This window comes from Rattus rattus, chromosome 13 (genome assembly GCF_011064425.1).
Source record: "Rattus rattus isolate New Zealand chromosome 13, Rrattus_CSIRO_v1, whole genome shotgun sequence".
Lineage (NCBI taxonomy): Eukaryota > Metazoa > Chordata > Mammalia > Rodentia > Muridae > Rattus > Rattus rattus.
Genome location: NC_046166.1, coordinates 46,505,754 through 46,526,176, shown reverse-complemented (window position 1 = coordinate 46,526,176; position 20,423 = coordinate 46,505,754). Strand labels below are relative to the sequence as shown.

Genomic DNA, 20,423 nt, shown 5'->3' with positions numbered 1-20,423 from the left:
ACCATAAATGTTCTACTAATACTGAGGTAAAAAAAAGACAGATCTGAAATGCAGAACATCCCCCCCCCCTCCATGCGTTATTTTAAAATGGAAAGTTAAACGTATTTTAAGTAAATAGAGTCAAGTATTAAGATTTTGTCCAATAATAAACTAGCTTGAAAGTTGAAACTAGTTTTGGTTAACTTGGCACGAACTGGAGATACCTGGGAAGAGAGCCCCTTAATTGAGGAATTCTATCAAATTGGCCTAGGTGCATTTCCTTAATTCCCAGTTGACGCAAGGAGCCCAGCCCACTGTCAGCAGTGCCTTCCCTCGGCAAGTTGGCCTGGTAAGAAAGGTAGCTGAGCATGCGTTCTGGGGTGGGGGTAGGGGGAAGGGGGGGATGGGGAGCAAGTCAGCAGTGTGTCTCCATGGTGTCTGCTTCAGTCCTGCCGTGGCTTCCCTTAATGGTGGACTGCAACTTGTAAGCCAACAAAGCATTTCCTTCCTAGGTTTGTTTTGATTGGAGTTTAATTACGATAACAGAAAAGCAAACTAAAACAAGTGGGATTATTACAAATGTTTATCGTCAGCACCAAAACTAATTTGTCTTAGTTCGGATTTAAAACAGAAGACCCAAAACAAAACTGCAAGGTCACTATAGACTCCATTTGTTGAATAATAAATACTATTCTCGCTTTTTAAGTGGCCAGTGGCAGCCTCTGAGAGGACAGACTTACCTTCAGAGACCACAGACAGGAAGCACTCAGTTTCTCAGCCTCTGTCTTTTTAAGATTTTAGCCCTGTGACTGGGACTGGAGCTTAAGGGATCTGCCCCCACCTCCTTCCCTGTTTACTTTGCCTTCATAGCCTGAGGCAGGCACCCATAAGGAAGGAGCTAAGGAAGCAGCAGAGCTGCCCATCCTGGCTTCAGAGCCACAGACAGCACAGCTCTGTCTCAGGAGGAAGTGTGTCACTTCTCAAACTGTCTGGTTTTCAGGCCCAGAGCAATTCTAAACAAAGTCTCCAAAGTAAACACCAAATGTAAGAACGTAACTTGATGAGCTTTACTATAACTGAATAGACTTCATACACATGCTGTGTGGTCAAGATGGCTCTTCAGGACAGCCTCAGGTATGTTGTTCTGGTACTGCTTTGGTCTTCAGTACTTCCTTCCATTGCTAAGGTACCCGCTCCAACCCTTACTCAGGTTCTGGGATCAAACTCAGGGCTTTGCACATCAGGCAGGCATCACTGCAATGCCCAGACTTGCCTAAACCGCCTAAACGCTGTGTGACGTTATTCCCGGGGAGACACAAACAAGCATCTACTTCCCCCAGAATGGGCACCAACAACTAATCAAATTGAGACCACCACTAAAGTCCAACTCAGTACTCAGTTTTATCGGGGTTTCTTAAGCCGGAGTATGGGGTGAAAGGAGCTACTTATAGAAATGACTCAAAGACAGCCATATTACCAAGACAAAAGTTGACAAAAGCTGGGAACCAGATGCTCACTGCCCAGCCAACAGGCGTGCCACAGGTGGGCGTGTCTCCGTGAGCTTCTTCAGCTCAGAGGGTTCTGCCTGTTTCAGGCAGCTCTGCTTTTCTGAGTGGCTGAGGAGTCCCAGCTGCTTATACATACTCAAGGAGGAGGGAGCCTAGTGCTATCTGGTCAGTTTCAGGGACTTCCTGAGCCTAAAAGAGCTTCCCCACTGGAGGGAATGTTTTAATCTGGAGGAAACGGCTACGGGGCACTACAACAATCACTAGCTCAGCAAAAATAATTCAAACTCCTTAGTGTAATTAATTAACTGCCTCTACTCGAGTTAAGAGGACATTAAGTATTGGAGGATTAAGGTATACAATCTGTAATAATTAATATGGGTTTACTTCCAGCCTGGAAGGAAAGCTGAACTGAGAGGCAAGGAGTATTTATACTTAGAAGTGCATTTCCCTTACACTCTCTGAGTCATCATAAAACTGGGACCCATGTGATAAAAACTGAAAATACACTTAGCTTAGCTTAATACTCTGTCAAGAAACAACTCTTGAACAAACAGAAACTTGAGACAATTAGGGAGGTTATTCTAGACTTTCAGGATTCCTTCCTAATCCTGACAGTCTTCACCCACGTCTGGCATCTACTTCCAGTATCACACAAGATCCCTACAGGGGGCCCTTCTTTCTTCTCCCAACCCTTCCTTACAGAAAACAATGACATCCCTAATTCAGTGACAGCCTGTCAGTAACCAGTACCACAATGCATAGTGGCCTGTGCCCTTATCCCAGGCTCTGACCGGGTACCTTTCCCAGCCTCCCTCTCACCTCACCGTTTGCTCAGAAGTATTGCTTTTTTTTTTCCTTTGAAGGAGCCACCTGTCCTCACCTCTAGGCTTTCCACATTCGTTATGCTCTTCAAATGAAATGATTTTTATCCCTCAGTGCCTTCCACTTCTCCTAAGGACCACACTTGAGGCACTTGAGAAACACCTGGATAAAGGTGCCAAGAACTTCCAGAGGGCCCAGGCCACACCCTATCATGATTACCTGCCTCCTGCCCAGCTATGGGTTTGAGGCAGGCCCAGGGCTGTGGTGGGACCTAGTCCTGGCTACTTTCTCAGCACCAAGCCTTGGGTCTGGCATATGGCACGTGCTAACAGATACTTATAGGAGACGTGAATGCATTGCTCTTGCAATGTGAGAAGAGGGTTGGAGTCAGAGGACAATCTGGCAGCATAAGGTCAGTGTGAAGCCTTCCGGGAGGCTCTCACCCCTTGGTAGCTGCACCGACTGGTCACTGTCAGTGTGTGGTTACTCTCTAACAGGATCCGGTGGGGGATTGCAGCTCGATGGTGAAGCCACTGCCTAGGATGCAGGTAGTCCTAGGTTCCATCTCTAGCCCCTCAGTCCCACAAGAGTGAGCTTCACCCCCAAATTCCTGAAAGAGGGCGTGAAAACAAGGATCACCTCCAAGGGTGGGGCCTTGAGTTTTCATAAGCAATTGTTGTAGATCACCAAGGATGAATAATAAAATGAGTCACATTTGATGGCCAGATAAGAACATGACGTCACAAAGAGAAGAAAGCCAGGATGATTAATGGGACCTGGGCGGTAGTTAGTTAAAATTAATGTCCAAGTACAGTAGTGCAGTCAGGGCTACGAGCAGAGCCGACACCATCTTATCCTGGTTCTCCTGAATCCAGGTCAGTAGCCCCATCACTAAGGCAACCAACCGAACTTCCTTTACTAGGAATATAAAACGAGTCAGAGCTCACAAGTCTAATTAGATAAAAACCAATGGCAATGATGTCACCAATTCATTTTTAGAAACTTTCTCTGACCTTAAAATGGTATGATGCAGATGAACTCAAAGAGACTTCTAGGGATAACTAAAATTATTAGAATTGAATTCTTTACGTAATCTTTTTTTAAAATACCAATTATTGTTTTTACAATATTTTGTTCTATTCCATGTGCATGTATGTGCATGCATGCACTTGTGAGCTTTGTGGTATAAAGGCCAGATGTCACCCTCATAAGTCTTTTGTCTTACCTCTCCCTTATTTTTATAAACAGGGTCTCCCCGCTTGAGGTCAAAGCTCACCAATTTGGCTTGACTGGCTGACCAGCCAACCCCAGGAATCCTCCTGCATCTGTGTCCCCAGCACTGGGAGTAAAGGCCATCCCACTACACCTAACTTTTCATGGGTCCTAGGGTAGAGGCCTGGTCTTTATGTTTGTCCAGGAAACACTGCATGAACTGGGTCCACTCCCCAGCCTCCGATTTCTTATAGGAACTTAACAATCTTCACGAGGAAAGCACTCCTTCGTCCCCAGTCTCTGGTGCTGAGAGAGCGCCATACTCACACCTGGGGGAAAAATCTTTAAGGTAAAAAATGTAAACAGAGCTCACAGGTTGTGCTCCTGTCTCACTTACTGTGTGCGCTTGGGCAAGTCAGTTCATGTGCCGGGGCCTCAGACTTCCCAGGGTAAAGTAAGGAGCACTCTCCCTGCTACGTGTATTATAGGTCTAAGGACTAGGACTCTCAGCAAAAGGGTTTTAAAATACTTCTATACGCTCAGAAAACAACATGGGAAGAAAACACATTATTAACTGAACTCTGGTCTTTCAGGCTCAAACTACCAGCTTCACAAAGGCGCTTACAAACAAACGTCAAGCCATCGGCTGGTGGAACAAATAAAAGCACTGTTCAGTCAGCAGCGTTTCACACTGTTAAAGGTCTGGGATAAAGGCTGGGTTGTGCGGCTCAGTAGTAGAGCGCCAGTCAAACAGGTACCAGACCCGGTTCCATCCCTGGCACCTTCTCCACCCAAAGAAGAATGAAGTGGGTAACCATGAAACGCTAAGATACGGTAACCTTACGAAGGCAGCAATTAAAACAGCAAAACCAAGCTTCCAAGGCTGCCTAACGACGAGGCTATGAAAGGCTTCCATACGCTTGTTTCTGGCTAACCTACTGTAGGAACGGTAACCAGAAGACTGTGACAGTGAGAGAGGATAGAGTCGGGGTTAGAAAGAGGCACATTTGGCTGACGCTATGCCCTCAGACCTTCTCTTTCTGATTTTATTTTGAAAATTTACTCTTTAGACATTTCACACACATATAATGTATTTAGATCCTATCTGCCCACTGCTCCCAAGCCTTTTACCTTAGAGCAGGCCCTACATTAGTTTTAAAAATTAATATTGGGAGCTGCTTGTGCTTTGGAACACGGAAATTATTAACATAAAGCACACTTGTTTGTATAATGTAGGGGGGTGGGATGAACCAGGAAGAGCTGGAGAGGAGAAAGAATAGGATGAAAATTATATGAAAAAATTAATAATATAATAGTAACAGTAACAGAGCACACCTGTATTTTTTTTTTACCTTTTTTATATAGTTGTAATATATTTTTATTTTCAGGGGACAGGCAATTAAAGCCAAGGCCTCAGCAGACAGCAAGCTCCCCTCCATGGCCCCCACCTTTTTTTTTTAGGGGTGAAATGAATCACAGTGGCATTTGGGCTGGGCATGGCCCCAGTTCTCTTCATTTACCTTCAGCCATCAGACCTGGAAGGAAAGGCCAGCCAACTCAAATGCCCGGCCAAGGGGAGTTATGAAACGAGGAAAGGAAGCTGGGGAAAAAAATATCAAGATCATCCCACAGGGAAGGCAGATGCCGCTGGGAAGATGAAAAGCTGTCAGCACGATTTAAAAAAGAAAATCACCAGGGACAGTGAGCCAACTGAAAAACAAGAGGCACACAGGAAACACACACACACACACACACACACACACACACACACACACACACACACACACGGCATGGGAAAATCGTGCATTCGCATGCCCACGAAGCAGGCCTGTCAAAGGGAACACAGGGCAGCCCCAACCAATTATAAGGAGACTTAGGCTGTCACACAATGGAATCAACTTAATTCACCACCACTGCGGTCTTAGTCGGTACCTGAGCGTACGGGTTTACAGGTGCTTGAAGGGATGCACCCAGGAGAGTTCCCAGTTACGCACAGCAGAATGAAAGGCAGTGGCAACAGCATACACAGACAGCAGCAGCAATATTCCATGACCACAGCTGTTTGCACTAGGAAGACTGGAAAACTGAAGGTGGGGTCTGCTTACTGGCCCTCCGCAAGCATCTGGGTGATTTTAGGAGTGTTTACAATGTGTGTGTATGTGAGTGTGTGTGTGTGTGTGTGGGGGTCTTTCCATATACTGAAATGCCGTCTTAGTGAGAAACTGCTAAACTGCAAAACAAAACCACAGAAACCATCTCCTTTCCCAATGCAAAGAGAAGTCGTCTCAACATGCTCACTTCCTATTTCCAAAAATCATTTGAAGACAGGTGTGAATTAACAGGTGTTTGGTTTTTTAAACAGATTTGGTGGCTGAGGAGAGTTTCAGAAAGTTGCAAAGCATCGACCCTGCATCCATAAACACAGACAAGCCTACAGCTGCCTAAGTACCCTCCCCTCCTGCTCGACACAAGAGAAAACTGCTCCTTGTCACCAGTCAAGTCTCTCCCTTTAAAGAGGGCTTTATTTCCCAATTATCTGTCGCCATAGAAATCTGAGAAGCGTTTGCAAGTTCATCAGCATATCCCTCCCCGGTTCGGTGCTGAGCAGAGACCAGGGCATGACCAACCTGTGTGGAAAATGACAGTGTTTTTCCTGAGCCCCGAAGGAAGCCGGAGGTTTCGAAGCAGTCCCTTGGCGGTTAGGCGGACGTGGATGGTGGATAAGGAGAATTTGGGAGACAACAGCATCTCTTCGAAGCCAGTGGGAGAACTTCGCAAGGGAAGCAGCTTTTCCAGGGACCATCACATACTGTCCCTTTGCAACTCGGTGTTCTTCCAGGCCAAGAGACACAGCCAGAGCAAAACAAGCTCACATAGCTGACGCCAGGCCACCCAGAGGGGGAAATAAAGCTATCCTAGGGCTCCAGGCTTCCGTTCGCACTCCCAGATGTTGCTAAAAAAACAATGCCCTCCGTCTGAGCAAGAGCTGTGGGGAGCAGGTCCGGAAGCAGGCAGCCCTGGTTACATCACACTGTACATGCCATGGGTTGTTGTGGCTCCCATCAGAGATGGAAAGGGGAGGAGAAAGTGGGTGGTCTCAGGAGCTTTATGTAACAGCCAATGATGTCGCAGGTCCTGTCACTACTTGGAACAGGGAGAAGGGAAATTAACCACCTCACAAGCCTAATGTCTACTTATTAGCTAGGCAAAAAAAAAAAAAGCCATGAGATTTCATTAGAGTGATCTGTGAACTGATTCCATTTCTTTTTGTTTTTTATCACCGGGCATTTTTCCAGGTATTTTACCTAGGTGTGTGTAAACCTGATTACCTGGATTAAATAAAAGTGAGCAAACAGATCAAACCCTTCAAGCAACCAATGCTTCCAAGCTTTAAAATAAAATAAGCTTTGCTTTTTTTTTTTTTTTTTTTTTTTTTTTACTATGCTAAGGACAGGCTGTCAAATTTTCACCTCTAATTCTCATTAGTTTGAGAACCAAACTAAAAATGTAACAAGTTAGTGTACTTTCTGTGTACCAGATCTGCTTCAGAGACTCGGTAAGCAATACCATGAGACAAGCAAGTCTTACACCGTCAACAGCTCACTGAACGTTGCAACTGCTAAAAAGCAGTTATTCCGAAATCCCACACAGTATCTGAGAGTCGGATCGGACAGGAGAACGAGAGAACTGGAATAACTCAACCCCTTGCTTGCACCCCATGCCCTGTCCTGTCAGAGGATGACAGAACACCAGCAGCCCACAGAGACCACACCCACACCCAACCAATCTCCTAAAGAACACATCCAGGGCAACAGGAATAGCAACAATGGAGTTACAGCAGTGGTTCTCACCCTTCCTTATGCTGCAACTTAATACAGTGCCTCGTGCTGTGCCCCCCACCCCCACCATAAAATTGTTTTCCTCGCTACTTGACAACTGTGATTTTGCTACTGTTAGGAGTCGTAATGTAAACGTCTGTGCTTTCCCATGGTCTTCGGTGACCTCTGTGAAGAGGTCGTACCACGGAATTAGAGTCAAAGAAACAGATCTTTGGGCTTTCTTTTCCTCTGTTAAATCACAGGTTGTTATTTTTAAAACCATTAAACTCCTTTCTCCAAATTCAGAATATTAAAAAAACAAAAACAAAAACAAAAAAACCAGAACAAAACCAAAAGCCAAGCTCCTCATTTGCTATCAAAAATATGTTCTAAAAAGGTATCAGTAAGAATCAAAATTGTAAACTGAATGAGAAATAAAATTAGTGTCACAAATGGACACACCCACGCTTGTCCATGTAGTCAGTTTTTTGGTTTCTGGGTGGGATCTTTTTCAGGGGTTGTGGTTCTTTTGTTAATAGTAAGCTATTCTGTCACAGAGAAACCCATTGGCTTACACTACCCAAAGGAAGAAATAACCAATAATGTACATTTACTAAAAGTTTCGTTTTAAGGGGCTTAAGAGAAGGCTTGGCAGTTAATGGCTAGACTTCCAGAGGACCCATGTTCCGCTCCCAGCACCTACATGTGACCCCTCACAGTCATCCCCAGTCCCAAGGGATCAGATACCTGCTGCTCACCCTTTCAGGCAGGATTCCTGCATGTGATACACAGACATGCATGTAAGCAAAACACCCACACCCATGAAAATAAAGTAAGGTTAAAATAAAAAAAAATTTTTTTAAATAGTTTATTGAACTCTACTGTCATTACCTACCCCATGCATGTTAATTATTAACCTTTTCTCTTGGATGCAGAAAGAGGCTGAAGTAATACAAATAATATCAGTGTGGAGGAAAACCAAATGCAGCTCCTGTTTGTAAAAAGCGCCCCCACTCCCAACAAAACCATGTGCTTAGAGACAAGCCTCAAGCTGCTCGGTTTCGACTCTTTCCCAAACATCCTCTGCCCCCTGGTGGCCAGCTGGCATGAGTGCAACAAAGAAGAACGGTGGCTTCTGCTGTTACTTTGTCAAGTCCTAAGGATCAGCACGAGGCAACGATGGCCAGAAAACCAGGGGAGCAAAGTTTAGTACTTAGGATGGAGCAGTAAATAAGGATTAGACTTTAGTTGGCTTTTGGTGGTAGTGGGTCTTTTGGTTTCTTGTTTTAGTCGTCGTTTGTTTTACTTTACGTTTGTTTGCTCTTTGACTAGTAAAACTATAAACTACCAAACCATCCCTCTAAGTCTCCATTTCCTCCTCCTATTTTAAAGAAGTCTGAAAAGTAATTTTAAAAAAATCATCTCTTCCTAGGCTCGTTCTGATCGTGCATGTCTTGTCTAGAAAGCCATTCCTTATGCAACGGCTCCCAAATTCACATACACTCTGGTACAGAGTGTAAGCTCCTGGTCTTGATTCATCAACCACTAGGTACCGGGCTAAAGAGAAATCAGCCCAAAGGGATCAATCAGCTTCAATCAGCTAACAGTTCTTTTTCCCGTTTCTTAGTCCTGCATGTTTTTTTTTTCAGTTTCTTGTGTGTTCATCTTCCCTGTTATTAAGGCAAGAACACAAAATCTACCCTCAACAAATTTTAAACCTATGCTCCTTACGGTTAAACTGTGCTGTAACCGTGTGTGCTGTCACAATGTCCTGATCTTTCAAAACTGAATCTCTCCAACAGCAACTTCCCATTTCTTGGCCAGCACCACCAGGCCGGGAAGCATTACGTGTTATGCTGCTACAAAACCCAAAGATGTAGATACCAGTGTAATCGGTGTCAGCGGTGTCAGCAAGACTCCCTTCTCACTTCTGTGCACTGCACGCCCATGCACTTGTGCCTGAGAGTGCCACACGTGCCACACGGTGCATGGAGAGGTCAGGGGACACCTGTCGGGTGTCAGTCTTTTGATATCTATTGCTTAGGATAGTTTGTCCCTCTTTCTGCTGTGTTCACCAGGGCACCTGGGCCACCAGTCCGCAGAGACGGTGTCTCCCCTCCCAACCTCCACCCACACCCCCAATTGCAAGAGTATGCAAAGACCATGGCAGATCAAATCTCCTTTCCATATCCTGATTTCACTTTGGGTAAATCAGCCCTTATTGCAAAATATGGCTTGCAGGCAGTCCCCTCTGTCTCGTGGGCCACCCGTCATGCTACCGACTGCCCCCCTTGCTAAGCGGAAGAGTTTGGGCTCCTCAGAATCCCACTTGTCCTATTCTGCTTGCCACATTCTTCTGGTATCAATCACGGACGACGACAAAGCCATGAAGCTCTCCCCTCTGTCTTCTCCTGGTTTTCAGTTTTGAGTTTTACTGTAATTCACTGAGTTGTTTTCTGTGTATGGGGTGAGGTGAAGGTTCGAGTTCAGTGCACCCACAGACATCTACTTCTTCCCACACTATTCCTTAGAGAAATGATGGTTTCTCCACTTGTATTCTTTGGCAGTCTTGCCAAGGCTCAGCAGAGTGTGAGTGCACGGATTTGTTTCTGGGCTGTTCCATTCATTGCATTGGTCTGTGTATCTACCTTTGTGCCCACTTCAGACTGTTTTAATTAGAGATTTGAAAGCAAGAATTACGGCACCTTCACCTCTCTTTGTTTTTGCCCCCCACAAGATTGGTTTTGGCGACATTGGAGTCTTATTTGGTTCCCCTGAATTTCACGTAGTGACTTTTCTTTTTCAATGAAAAAGATGCAATATGGATTTTAACAGAGGTGTTTTAAGACTATAGGCCCTTTTAGCATCTATTGTGAGGCTGGCTCTGCCTTGCTTGTTTTTGAGAGCGCTACCCAGAGCAAATGTGGTGTCATTGTATGGCTTTGTTCTTACTACTGTTTGTAATGATTTGACAAAACAAAGCTCAAATCATGTGCTGTCATAATTATTGATCTCCTTTGTTATATGCATGTTACTGGAAAGACCTTCTATACCCAGGTCTGTATTTGTGGTGCTTTTATTCATCTCTACACTTAAAATGTTTCTGTGTACAATACATTCACGTGCCCTTGGTGAGGACATCTAGTGCCGGGCCAAAACGGTAGCCACTGCTGCAGTGGGATTCACTAAGCGATTCATTCCTCCCAACACGAAGCACCAGATTTTCCACATATCCAAATGGGATCTGCTCTTTCAACATGAGAGCCAAGTTGAGATCACCAACATGTAATAAGGAAGGTGTACAGTGTGGCAGCATCTCATCCCCTCCCCAGAGTAGGTCTGCAGCTCTCAACCACCTCCTGACTTTGGAGCAAGGAGACGCAGAAAGCCACACGACCCTGGCCCATGTCTATGAAATGGCACAGGAGGAGGCATTCCCACTTGGCAAGGCAGACACCATGGCCCATGACAGGGATGGTATATAAAACAGTCAAGAACTGGGTAAGCACAACTTGGGTTGGCTGAGGTATCCCGAACAGCAACTATGGGTGTCAGAGCCACGTTTATAATAGTATGCTGTGGTGTGTGACAGCCCCTCACAAACAGCGAGCGCGTTTTATTTAGAGCCGGTGCTGCCTAGAATCTCCTAATGTCATAACCTTTAAATAAATCACAACGGCTAGACCTCGGGGAGGGGGTTCATAGCTTTGGTGGGGTTTCCCACTTGCTTTGAGGGTTTCCTGGGACTCAACACCCTGAGGTGGGGGGTGGGGTTACCTCCAATGTAAAGCCATGGGAAGTGAATGACTAGGAGCACTGTCAACCTTGTCAGCCCTAACAGCAGTGGCCGCTACCATGTGAGAGCCTGGGATGAAAATAGTCTCCACGGTCAGAACAATTCCCACACTGGGATTTATCTGCTCAACATTCCCATGCTGCCACACGAGAAACTCAAGCCCTGGAGAGGCTTAGCAAGTAGCCAGAGGTCGGGACAGAAATAGAAAGAAGGAGAACCAAGATTTACGCCAACCTCCGAGCCTCACAAGGTCAATCTTCTTTCATTGTCTTCTGAGGTAACAGAATTTCTTTAAAATAACCGTTAAACTAAAATAATGATGGAACATTTCAAACATTTCACACACACACACACACACACACACACACACAAAAGCCAACCGGGGCCTAGAGAGATGGCTAGAGATTTAGAGCACTACTAAAGAACAGGGTTCAGTTTCCAGAACCTACATGACAGCTCACAACTGTAATTCCAGATCTAGGGGATCTGACACTGTTCACAAAACACATGTTGGAAAAAAAAAAAAAACTTTACAACATTAAATTAAATACATAAAATTTTTAAAAAATAATAAATTAATAATCTGAGATTGACCAGAGAAAGTATGACTGATGCTGTAATATTGTGGATCATATCAGAAACTAGTATGAAGCTTTTTGGAAATAATATGATTATCTAAGCAACTCTAAAATGCATGTGCTTTAGTTTTTTTTAATTCCCACTTTGAAGTATCTGTCACCAGAAAACCCCCCAAACACAGACAGAGATGATTGTAAAACAGCTCATAACGCGATCTCTGTGAACGTGATAGAGAACCAACTCAAGTACCCAAGAGGCTCATTGTTATCACACTGGGTGACCCGTTAAACCTGATCACGCCGCGGCATGTAACCAAATGGAATGCCCATAGTTAAGTAGTTTTCCTTCCAAAGCCACATGGGGCAAGCTTTCCTCATTAGGCTCGAACTAATTCCAGGCCAGCCTTGGGTTGGGAAACTAACCAACCACCATGCTTACAGCTAACCGGGGGGGGGGGGGAACCCGAGGCCCACAGATGAATTCTGTACTGACAACGTGAGACTCTGTCTAACAGCTACTTTACATGTTCCTTTCTTTTTTCTGGCATTCTGTCCTGATGTGCAGTGGACTTGGAAGCCACATGACTCTGCTATCACTGCAGTAAAAAGGAGAGCACGTAGGCAGTGCATGGCCGGCTGCACACAGGCCTGCGTGTCATACACGGAAACCTGGTGAGGACACATTATAAGAGCTTTAGATGCTCAAAAGGAAGTGCTGGACTCTCAATGTAATTCAATCGCTTTAAGCTATAGGCTGCCCTAGAAATGTACATCCAACCGACAGTTAAAAAATTGTATCTTCAGACCATTTTACAATTAAAGATGACCCAGTTTAAAATAGCATGTATATCTGAAGGAGTGTCCAGTTGTATTTCACGTGAACCATGTTTAAAAAGTCATCTTAGGCTAAATCTACCTGTTTTATCTTCTGTTCGTCCTAAGCAGTTAGTTACACCTTAAAGCCTGAATTTTGACTTTTAACTATACAAGTAAAGTAATTACAAATTTCAACGTGTTTAATCATTACTTTTCAAATGGAAATATTTTAATGTATTCATAAAATGGCCACTTGCCTGAATTAAAAGCTGTAAACAGACTCTTTCTCGAAGGACCTAGAATAGGACAGAAACAAAGACATGCTTCGTTAGAAATGCTACGCAAACCTCAAACTATTTTGTAAACCACGGTGGGTTTCATTTTCCAAAAGCCCTTCTTTAATGTCTAAAATTTAGGTTCCAGCTATCCAAGATGCAAACAACCTGATCAAGTACACTTTTTCAAATATAGATAATATAGTAAGTATCCACTTGTTAGTAGTAAGGATGCTATGAACTAGTCATCAAAAAAAGTATCCATTTTAAAAGGACAAAGCATGGGAGATTTGTAGTCAAGGACAATTAAAGTTCATTTAAATTTTAATTAACTTATTGTTTATTCCAGTGCCTGATTCCAGGGCCCAGAGATTGGGAGAGCACTCCACCACTGACGTAGACTCCAGCCAAAAGGGGCCCATCTCTTAGCGCTGAACTTGTGCTTTCCCTGTTGTACTGCACACAGGGAACAGGCTACACTTGGTCAAAGAGGGATGCTGGCGTGTGCCTTCCCAAGGGCCTGGCTTCTACTCAGCTGTGAAGAAAAATACATGGGGGACGTTTCTCCGTATAGCATGCAGCCAGGAGCCACCCAGGTAGATGCTTGGAGAGCTGTAAGCTCCGAGCTCGACATCAAATACTCATCAAGGGACTAACCATCTGTAGAGGACTGGGTGGAACTGCCAGAGTCCATCTGCGGGAGATCATCTCCCTTTAAAAGGTTGTAGCCATCATAAATGGAGGGACCTCCAGAAGATGATTATAGACTGCGGGGTTTTCAGGAGATCGGCGTGTCCTGTTTGCACTCATCAGCGGGGTCTCTAACTCTGAAAATCACCTCAGGATCAAAGCTCTATGAACAGAGTTTACTTTTAGTTACTGTTGGGGGGTAGTACGGGGTTTTAAAAACCATGGTAAAAACCACAGTTTCGGATATTACTGCCATCTCAGCGGGGTCTACCTGATGCCTCAGATCCGTGTGCAAGGCAAACGGGACCCAGACGGCACAGTGAATAGCCGTCCCCCAACAGGACTCGCTCGCTCCACCCTCTGTTTTTGTTTTCCTCCTTCAACCCAGTAGGAAGAAAAAAGCATCGCCCAGTGTAGACTAGGTCAGCAGCAGCAAGTTAGCACATAATCTTCCACACGCGTGCCAGCATCCATCCATGCAAAGAGAGAGAAAGCAGAGGGGGAAGGCTGTGGTGGCTGCTTCCCCAATTTTCTGATATAAATATGGGTCTCAGCCATTCTTCCAGAAAAGCAAGCTTTCAAGGACCTGTAAGCAGAGTTTTGCCACACTCTGTGCTGTGACAAGACTTCATGGGAAGGCTGCAGGCTAAGTATACGCTACACACTGCCTGTTCTCTCTCAGCAGCCACAGCGATGGTGAGGTGAACCACACAGACACTGATGTCGGAGAGGAAAAAAGAGCAAGGCCGTGCTCTTGAACAAGGCAAGCAGGTAACAGACACGAACCACGGGCACGCAGAGGAAGTAAGCCATGCTCCTGCTCCTCTCTCTCATCCTAGAAGAACTGAACACTACCTTTATTTGTCAATGTTCCTGAACATCTCTGTTCTACCTGCCTTTTCCCCTGAGATTTGTTTTCTTATTTTATGTGATGGGTGTTCTGCCTGCATGTGTGTGCGTGTATCTGTATGCGTGTGTGTCTATGTGCACATGTGTGCTGGTGTGTGAGTGAGTGTGAGTGTGTGTGTGTGTGTGTGTGTGTGTGTGTGGTGCCTGTGCGGCCCCGTAGACTGAGCCTCAGGTCCCCAGATCTAGAATTACAGACGGTTGTTAGCTACCTTATGGGTGCTGGGAATTGAACTTGAGTCCTTTGTGAGACCGGTCAGTGTTCTTAACCACTGAGCCACTTCTCTAGCCCCTCCCTATTGATATGCACTATTGGGCTTCACCCATCATATAGAATTTGGAGACTCTTGGGGAACAAGAACATCTCAGTGCTAATTAACATTTATTTTCTTTTCCTACTCACCTGGTGTTTAAACATGTAATTGTTAAATGTGCCATAAACCTGCTTGTCAAAATTTAACCTCCTTAAAAGCCAAGAGTGTAAAATTATTTCCTTCTGACAAAGACAATACCTTTTGGAGGAGTTTTGAGCAAGTGTGCATGAGCTCTGGGTCCCAAAGGCTTCAGATATAAGGGTCCCGAGCCATTCTGAAAGGCTTGTTTGGGGGGTTTCTCTTCAAATTTGTTGATGGAAGCATTACTACCTAGAACAAAACGGAAAGATATGTCTTATTTAGTACATGATTGCAATAGCAATCCCCAGTATTTGTTCCGAAGAGACTACAATTTGATAACAATTACCGAGTGTAAAGAACACAGATGCAATTTCTGGTCTCAAGGATGTGAAATAAATAAGTGTTCCCAGAGTGCAAAGGCCTACATTTTGTTTCCAGGCACAGTCCAAATGTATGCATATTTCCAGCTCGGTTTTTATCCCAGAGAGGTGGAAGATAACGGTTGCCCACGCTGTGTAACAAACATTCCCAATACACACACAGGTAAGCATTCCTCTCAAGGAAGATGAGACAGACTGTAAAGTAGCTGATGCTAATGAAGTAAAAAAAAAAGAAGAAGAGGAAGAAGAGGAAGAAGAAGAGGAAGAGGAAGAGGAGGAAGAAGAAGAAGAAGAAGAAGAAGAAGAAGAAGAAGAAGAAGAAGAAGAAGAAGAAGAAGAAGAAGAAGAAGAAGAAGAAGAAGAAGAAGAAGAAGAAGAAGAAGAAGAAGAAGAAGAACCAGATAAAACCCTCAGTGGCTTCAAGATAGAGATCTGGTCTCCAGAGGAGCTGTATTTCGAAGCTAGACAGCCATCATCCACTCTTGTTACAAAGGTTCTCAACCTCAAACTGAAAAAATATAAAAAGACTCTCACTTGAGTAATGGAAACCACCCACAAGAAAACACGGAATTTCCTAAAGCCACTAAAGAACCTGACCTATTTTCTCTAAGACACTGCCTACACATAATTCTAGGCATCCGCTTTTATTCTACCATATAATAAACAGGTCATAATTCCTTTCTGGTATAGAATGCTCTGCATGAATTGTGCCGTCATGGTTCAGAAGCCATGCCAGGAGCCCTGTATCGTTTTGGTTTCAGTGCATGCACGGTGAAGCCAGAGTATAAATTACCCACTTCATACACGTCCCCTGCTCACAAATTATCGATGTGAACACACAATGTTTCTCACTAGGCTAAATGACCTCCACCCCCACCAACAATGCCTACACACATACACATGCTCTCTTGGTCCTCACCCAGCATCCATGCACTGAGCCATCTGTTAACAGCCATTATGCCCAGACAACATTCCTAATATTAGATCAACACAAACCCACCCTCCTGCCGACAAGCTTCCGCCTAGTTCCTGTCCTGATTTCCAATTCTCACCTCGCTTGGGAGTAGGGCTTCTCAGACTTGGCAGGATAGTGGACACCGAGGTCTAATACTCGGCATCACATTCTAAAGGACACGTGGGAGACAAGGGCACCAACCTTTCAGAGCATGTCTTTTAAGACATCCATGAGATATGGGCATTGGGTTTCAGTAGGTGTTTAACTGACATGACTCCGATCCAAGGGGGTCGCTTTGTTCTAGCAGTCGCATTTCAGACTTGCACTTTGGAGCAACTTTTGTTACACTCAGCAGTAAAGTTAAGTCACTTGTTCTAATTTTGAAAAATTAAATTCAGTTCAGTTTACAAACTGGATATAGGATTGCCCATAAGTCTGGATGCATTCTTCACTTCTCTGAGCCTTAGTCCCTTACACAGGACTTAGTGAAAGATTTTCTCACCGACGCAAAAGAGACCCCCGGCTACTGGCCTCATACTTCAGTAGATACTTGGCTCATTGTGGCAACAGATCTAGCACCAGATTCCATCAACTTTTGAACATACCAGACTCAATTGCTATATCTCAAGGATAAAAGACACGGATCTCCGATACAAATATATATATTTTATGCTTGCATTCTTAGACATAATTACATACTTATATGAAATATGTGTTAAATATTCATGCTCCGTGATTAACCATTGTCTTAGCACCCAACTTTACCAGTTGTAATAAGCTGAACACACTTATGACCTAACACTTAAGTATTCTCTCCATTTTCTAAGCACGTTCCTCTTGGCTGGCACATTGCTGTTAAATAAATTCCAACTTGAAGGTTGAATACCAAGAGGCAGGAGGCCCTTGAAGTGTTTCTCCTTCCTTAAACTCAGCTCCTAGCGCGGCGACTGGCCCAGGATCCTGTCGATTTCTGTTTCCTTACCTAGAACTGTCCTATTACGATATCCTCTTTAGTCAGAACTGATTAGGCTGCAACCGATTTTTCTAAAAATCTGTATTTTCATATCCCCAGCCCAGGGAGTGTTGCAAGTGGAATAAGACGCAGAGAAGACAGAATGTGGAGAGAAGGAGAGAGGATGCATTGACCTTTTCAGAAAAAAAAAAATCTAAGCAAAAAAATTTCCCTGCTCCAAAGAGCTTCTCTCCTCAGTCCAATATTGGCTTGTTAAGCATTTCTTAGCACATTCTGGCATTTGGTCAAAATGAGTTTTTTTTTAATTAAACTCCATGTGTCTGCACAGAAATAAAACTCTCCTCATTTCTGGAACTCCTTGCTAATCAGCTTAGACTTCTGCAACTGTGCCCAATCAGCTGCCTCCCTGGCTTAAAATCAAATCACGTAAGTCTGAAGTTCATAAGCAAAAACCATTCCACTTTATAATTACAAAAATGTCTCCTATACCCCATATAGAGATACTAAAAGAGAACAAACACGACTGATAGTGATCTGATTACTTCCTCATGAAGTAATTCACTCAGGTGGGTGTGCTCTCTAACATGCCTTACATGGAGACAGCGCCATACACTGCCCACCTCTCACCTCGTTGCCTGTGTCAGACATCACTAGTCAAAAAGCCGTTTCCTCTGAACCTGAACCTGGAGGAAGCCTGAGAGAAAGGATCAATCGGTTCTTACCAACTGCCTAGTGGTGACAGATAGGACCATACTCACTAACCATTTTTGCCACAAGAGAAACACAACTGGGGATCAGGGAGATTCATCCTTCTGCCCTCTTAGTTGGGCAAACTGGAGTGCTTTCCTCCTAAATGTCGAGGCATCGTGGGACGGCGGTGAAGAAAAGGAGTCAGAGGCTGGGAGGATGCTGAACTCAGTCTCCCTTCGTCAGATTTACAGACCGGTGCTAAGAGATGACTGTCCAACTCGCCGTGAGTTAATAGAAACCAGAGCAAGCCCCAGGTGAGTAGTGTCCTTTCCTATAGATCACTTCCCTCAGTCAGGCTGCCACCAACGCGCGAGAGAGGATGGCCCATTTCCTTATTTAGTCCTTCGGATCTCCCATTGCTGATAGAGGGCAAACAGCTTTGGCTTGCGTCTCTGCCATTGCCCCACACCATCTGTCCCTCAAAAATAAACATGCTTTTGTGGCCGAAGGGAAAGAGGAAGGAAGCCTCTAGTCTTCATAGTCCTGCTACTGTGGCAAAACTGCTTTCTCAAGACCTGCTTCCAAATTGCACAACGATCTGCCTCATGTGGTATAGAGAACCACTATGCAGTCTTTACGCTCACACCCAAAGAAGTTATTTGAACGTTAATGTTTCCTATGCACTCATTTAAAAAAAAATAACTGCTAAGCCTTCAGATTAAACAAATATTGCCTTATACATCTCCTTTCAACCAACTTATAACTCGGTAACATTGCTTCTAAGGATCCCCAAGGACCAGATGTGAATTTCCCAACAGTCCTATGCTATGAAGTTCTTAACGGACACCACTAACAATATAGCATCACAAGGCAAAAGGAGGCAAAGGAAGCAGGTGTTGCCCTTCAAAGAGGCTGCCGTGTTGAAGCTGGTCAGAGCCATGATGCCCCAGCATCATTAAATTATTTCCCAATGAGATCCCTTATCTCAGCAAGATGATTTGGGCGCAAAATGATTTTTTTTTCATATTTTAAGGTAGTTTTAAAAAAACACATACACATCTAATACTGTTATGTGAGTCATATATTAATTATAACTAAAGACAACAACAACAACAAAAAAAAAACCCCTGGTGCTTTCATTTAAATTCTAAGGAAATATTTCTCTACATTTGCACAACTGCCAGTCACACACTCAAAACTTAGTATTTAATCAGAAATTAAATCAAATGGTCTTTTAATCAGAAATTAAATTAAATAGTTCTTGATAATAGGAAAACATCATACCAAGAGCACTGACAAGCTGAATTATAAATTTTTAAGCCCCGAAACACAGAAAACACACAATAAAATTGTTCCCGACAGATCCGTTTGCATCGTATGTATATATAAATACAACCACGAAACGCCACAGTCAACATAAATCACAAGCAACAACAAAGCTAATAGCCAAGCGGTCCTAAAATCAATTTATTTAATAAAAATTTAAGCATGCTTACAAAGCAAAGAATCAAATGAGAAACCGTCGACCTACTTCTTTTCCTAGAAAGCGTGGCTAACAAAGGAATTATACAAAGGCTGTAGGATCCCACGACCAGCAGTGCCAATAAGGTAGCATCGTACTGCCTTTCTGAGCCAGCCGGGGGTGTGAGTGTAGAATTGATAAAGATCGTCGAAGAAATATCAGTTTCTGTACAACTGCGAAATCCTCCTGGTATAGTCATTTAAAAAGGAACAAAGCAAGCTCAGGCAGGAAAAGCTGCAGCCATGTTCGCGCTCACACCCCTCATGCTTGCTCTCTCTCAGTCAATTAGAATGGGGAGGGGGAGAACTGTATGCCGCAAGGCACTACACGGAACAGATTCAACCAGCTGCGAACCGGACTAAGAAAGAGACTCACTGATGTGCATGCTTAATCTGCTAAGAGGGACACATGGCCACTAGACAGGCTCTGTGGGCACACCGTGAACCCTTTTGTTAACAGACAAAAAGGAAAGGACAAAAGCGTTTCGAAACCTCCTTGGCAGGATCAGACGGGCTACCCGGGCAGTGGCCAGATCAACATGGCTGTTCGATAGAAAACCCGGGTGGGGTGTGATATTATGGAACGTGTCAGCTCCAAGGGTCACAAGGCTCCATCGTTATGGCTCTCGGGGGTTGCTGGTGATTCTCTCTGGGTGGTTTGCTTTTTAAATTTTACCAAGAAGTCTAGATGAGAGACGAGTTCAGAACAATACAAATTCGAGACACATTTTCAGGTTCACAGAGAATTACCCGATAGGGCAAACCCTCTGGGGTTTCCCCGCCACTTTAAATTTCAGACAATAAATGCACACAAACATAACGACCCTCTTTAAGTAACAAAGTCTAATATTTGTCATGTACCACTATGCAGTTACATATGTGCCTATGAGACTCAGTGACTTATTTGAAATGAGCCCTTTGTCATTAACTCAATGCCTGCTGCCTACAGTCCATTCTGTCATGTACTTGCTGTGTGACTTTGAATTGTTAAGTCTCTGGGCCTCAGTTAAGTCTCCTAAAAGTCCAAGGTGATAACCAAGGTATTGGTGTAGAACACAGTGAAGTAGTAGATAGTGTACGTGTACCGTAGCCCTGTTGCTGTTCCGCAC

The 20,423-nt window shown here is 44.2% G+C and overlaps 1 protein-coding gene across 4 annotated transcripts in view; it reads right to left on the bottom strand.

The window, feature by feature from the left end:
• Window positions 1-20,423, bottom strand: part of Mtus1 (microtubule associated scaffold protein 1) — a 145,278-nt gene that overhangs the window by 45,426 nt on the left and 79,429 nt on the right. For 2 of the 4 annotated variants that reach the window (XM_032919464.1, XM_032919463.1), the window contains exons 4-5: window positions 14,913-15,044; window positions 12,787-12,825 (exon numbers count right to left, since the gene is read on the bottom strand). In XM_032919464.1, the coding sequence (XP_032775355.1) occupies window positions 12,787-12,825; window positions 14,913-15,044 (171 nt within the window). Of the gene's footprint in view, window positions 1-6,148; window positions 6,736-12,786; window positions 12,826-14,912; window positions 15,045-19,324; window positions 19,530-20,423 lie in introns of those variants that run through there. The other 2 variants (XM_032919465.1, XM_032919466.1) reach the window with 2 other exon arrangements.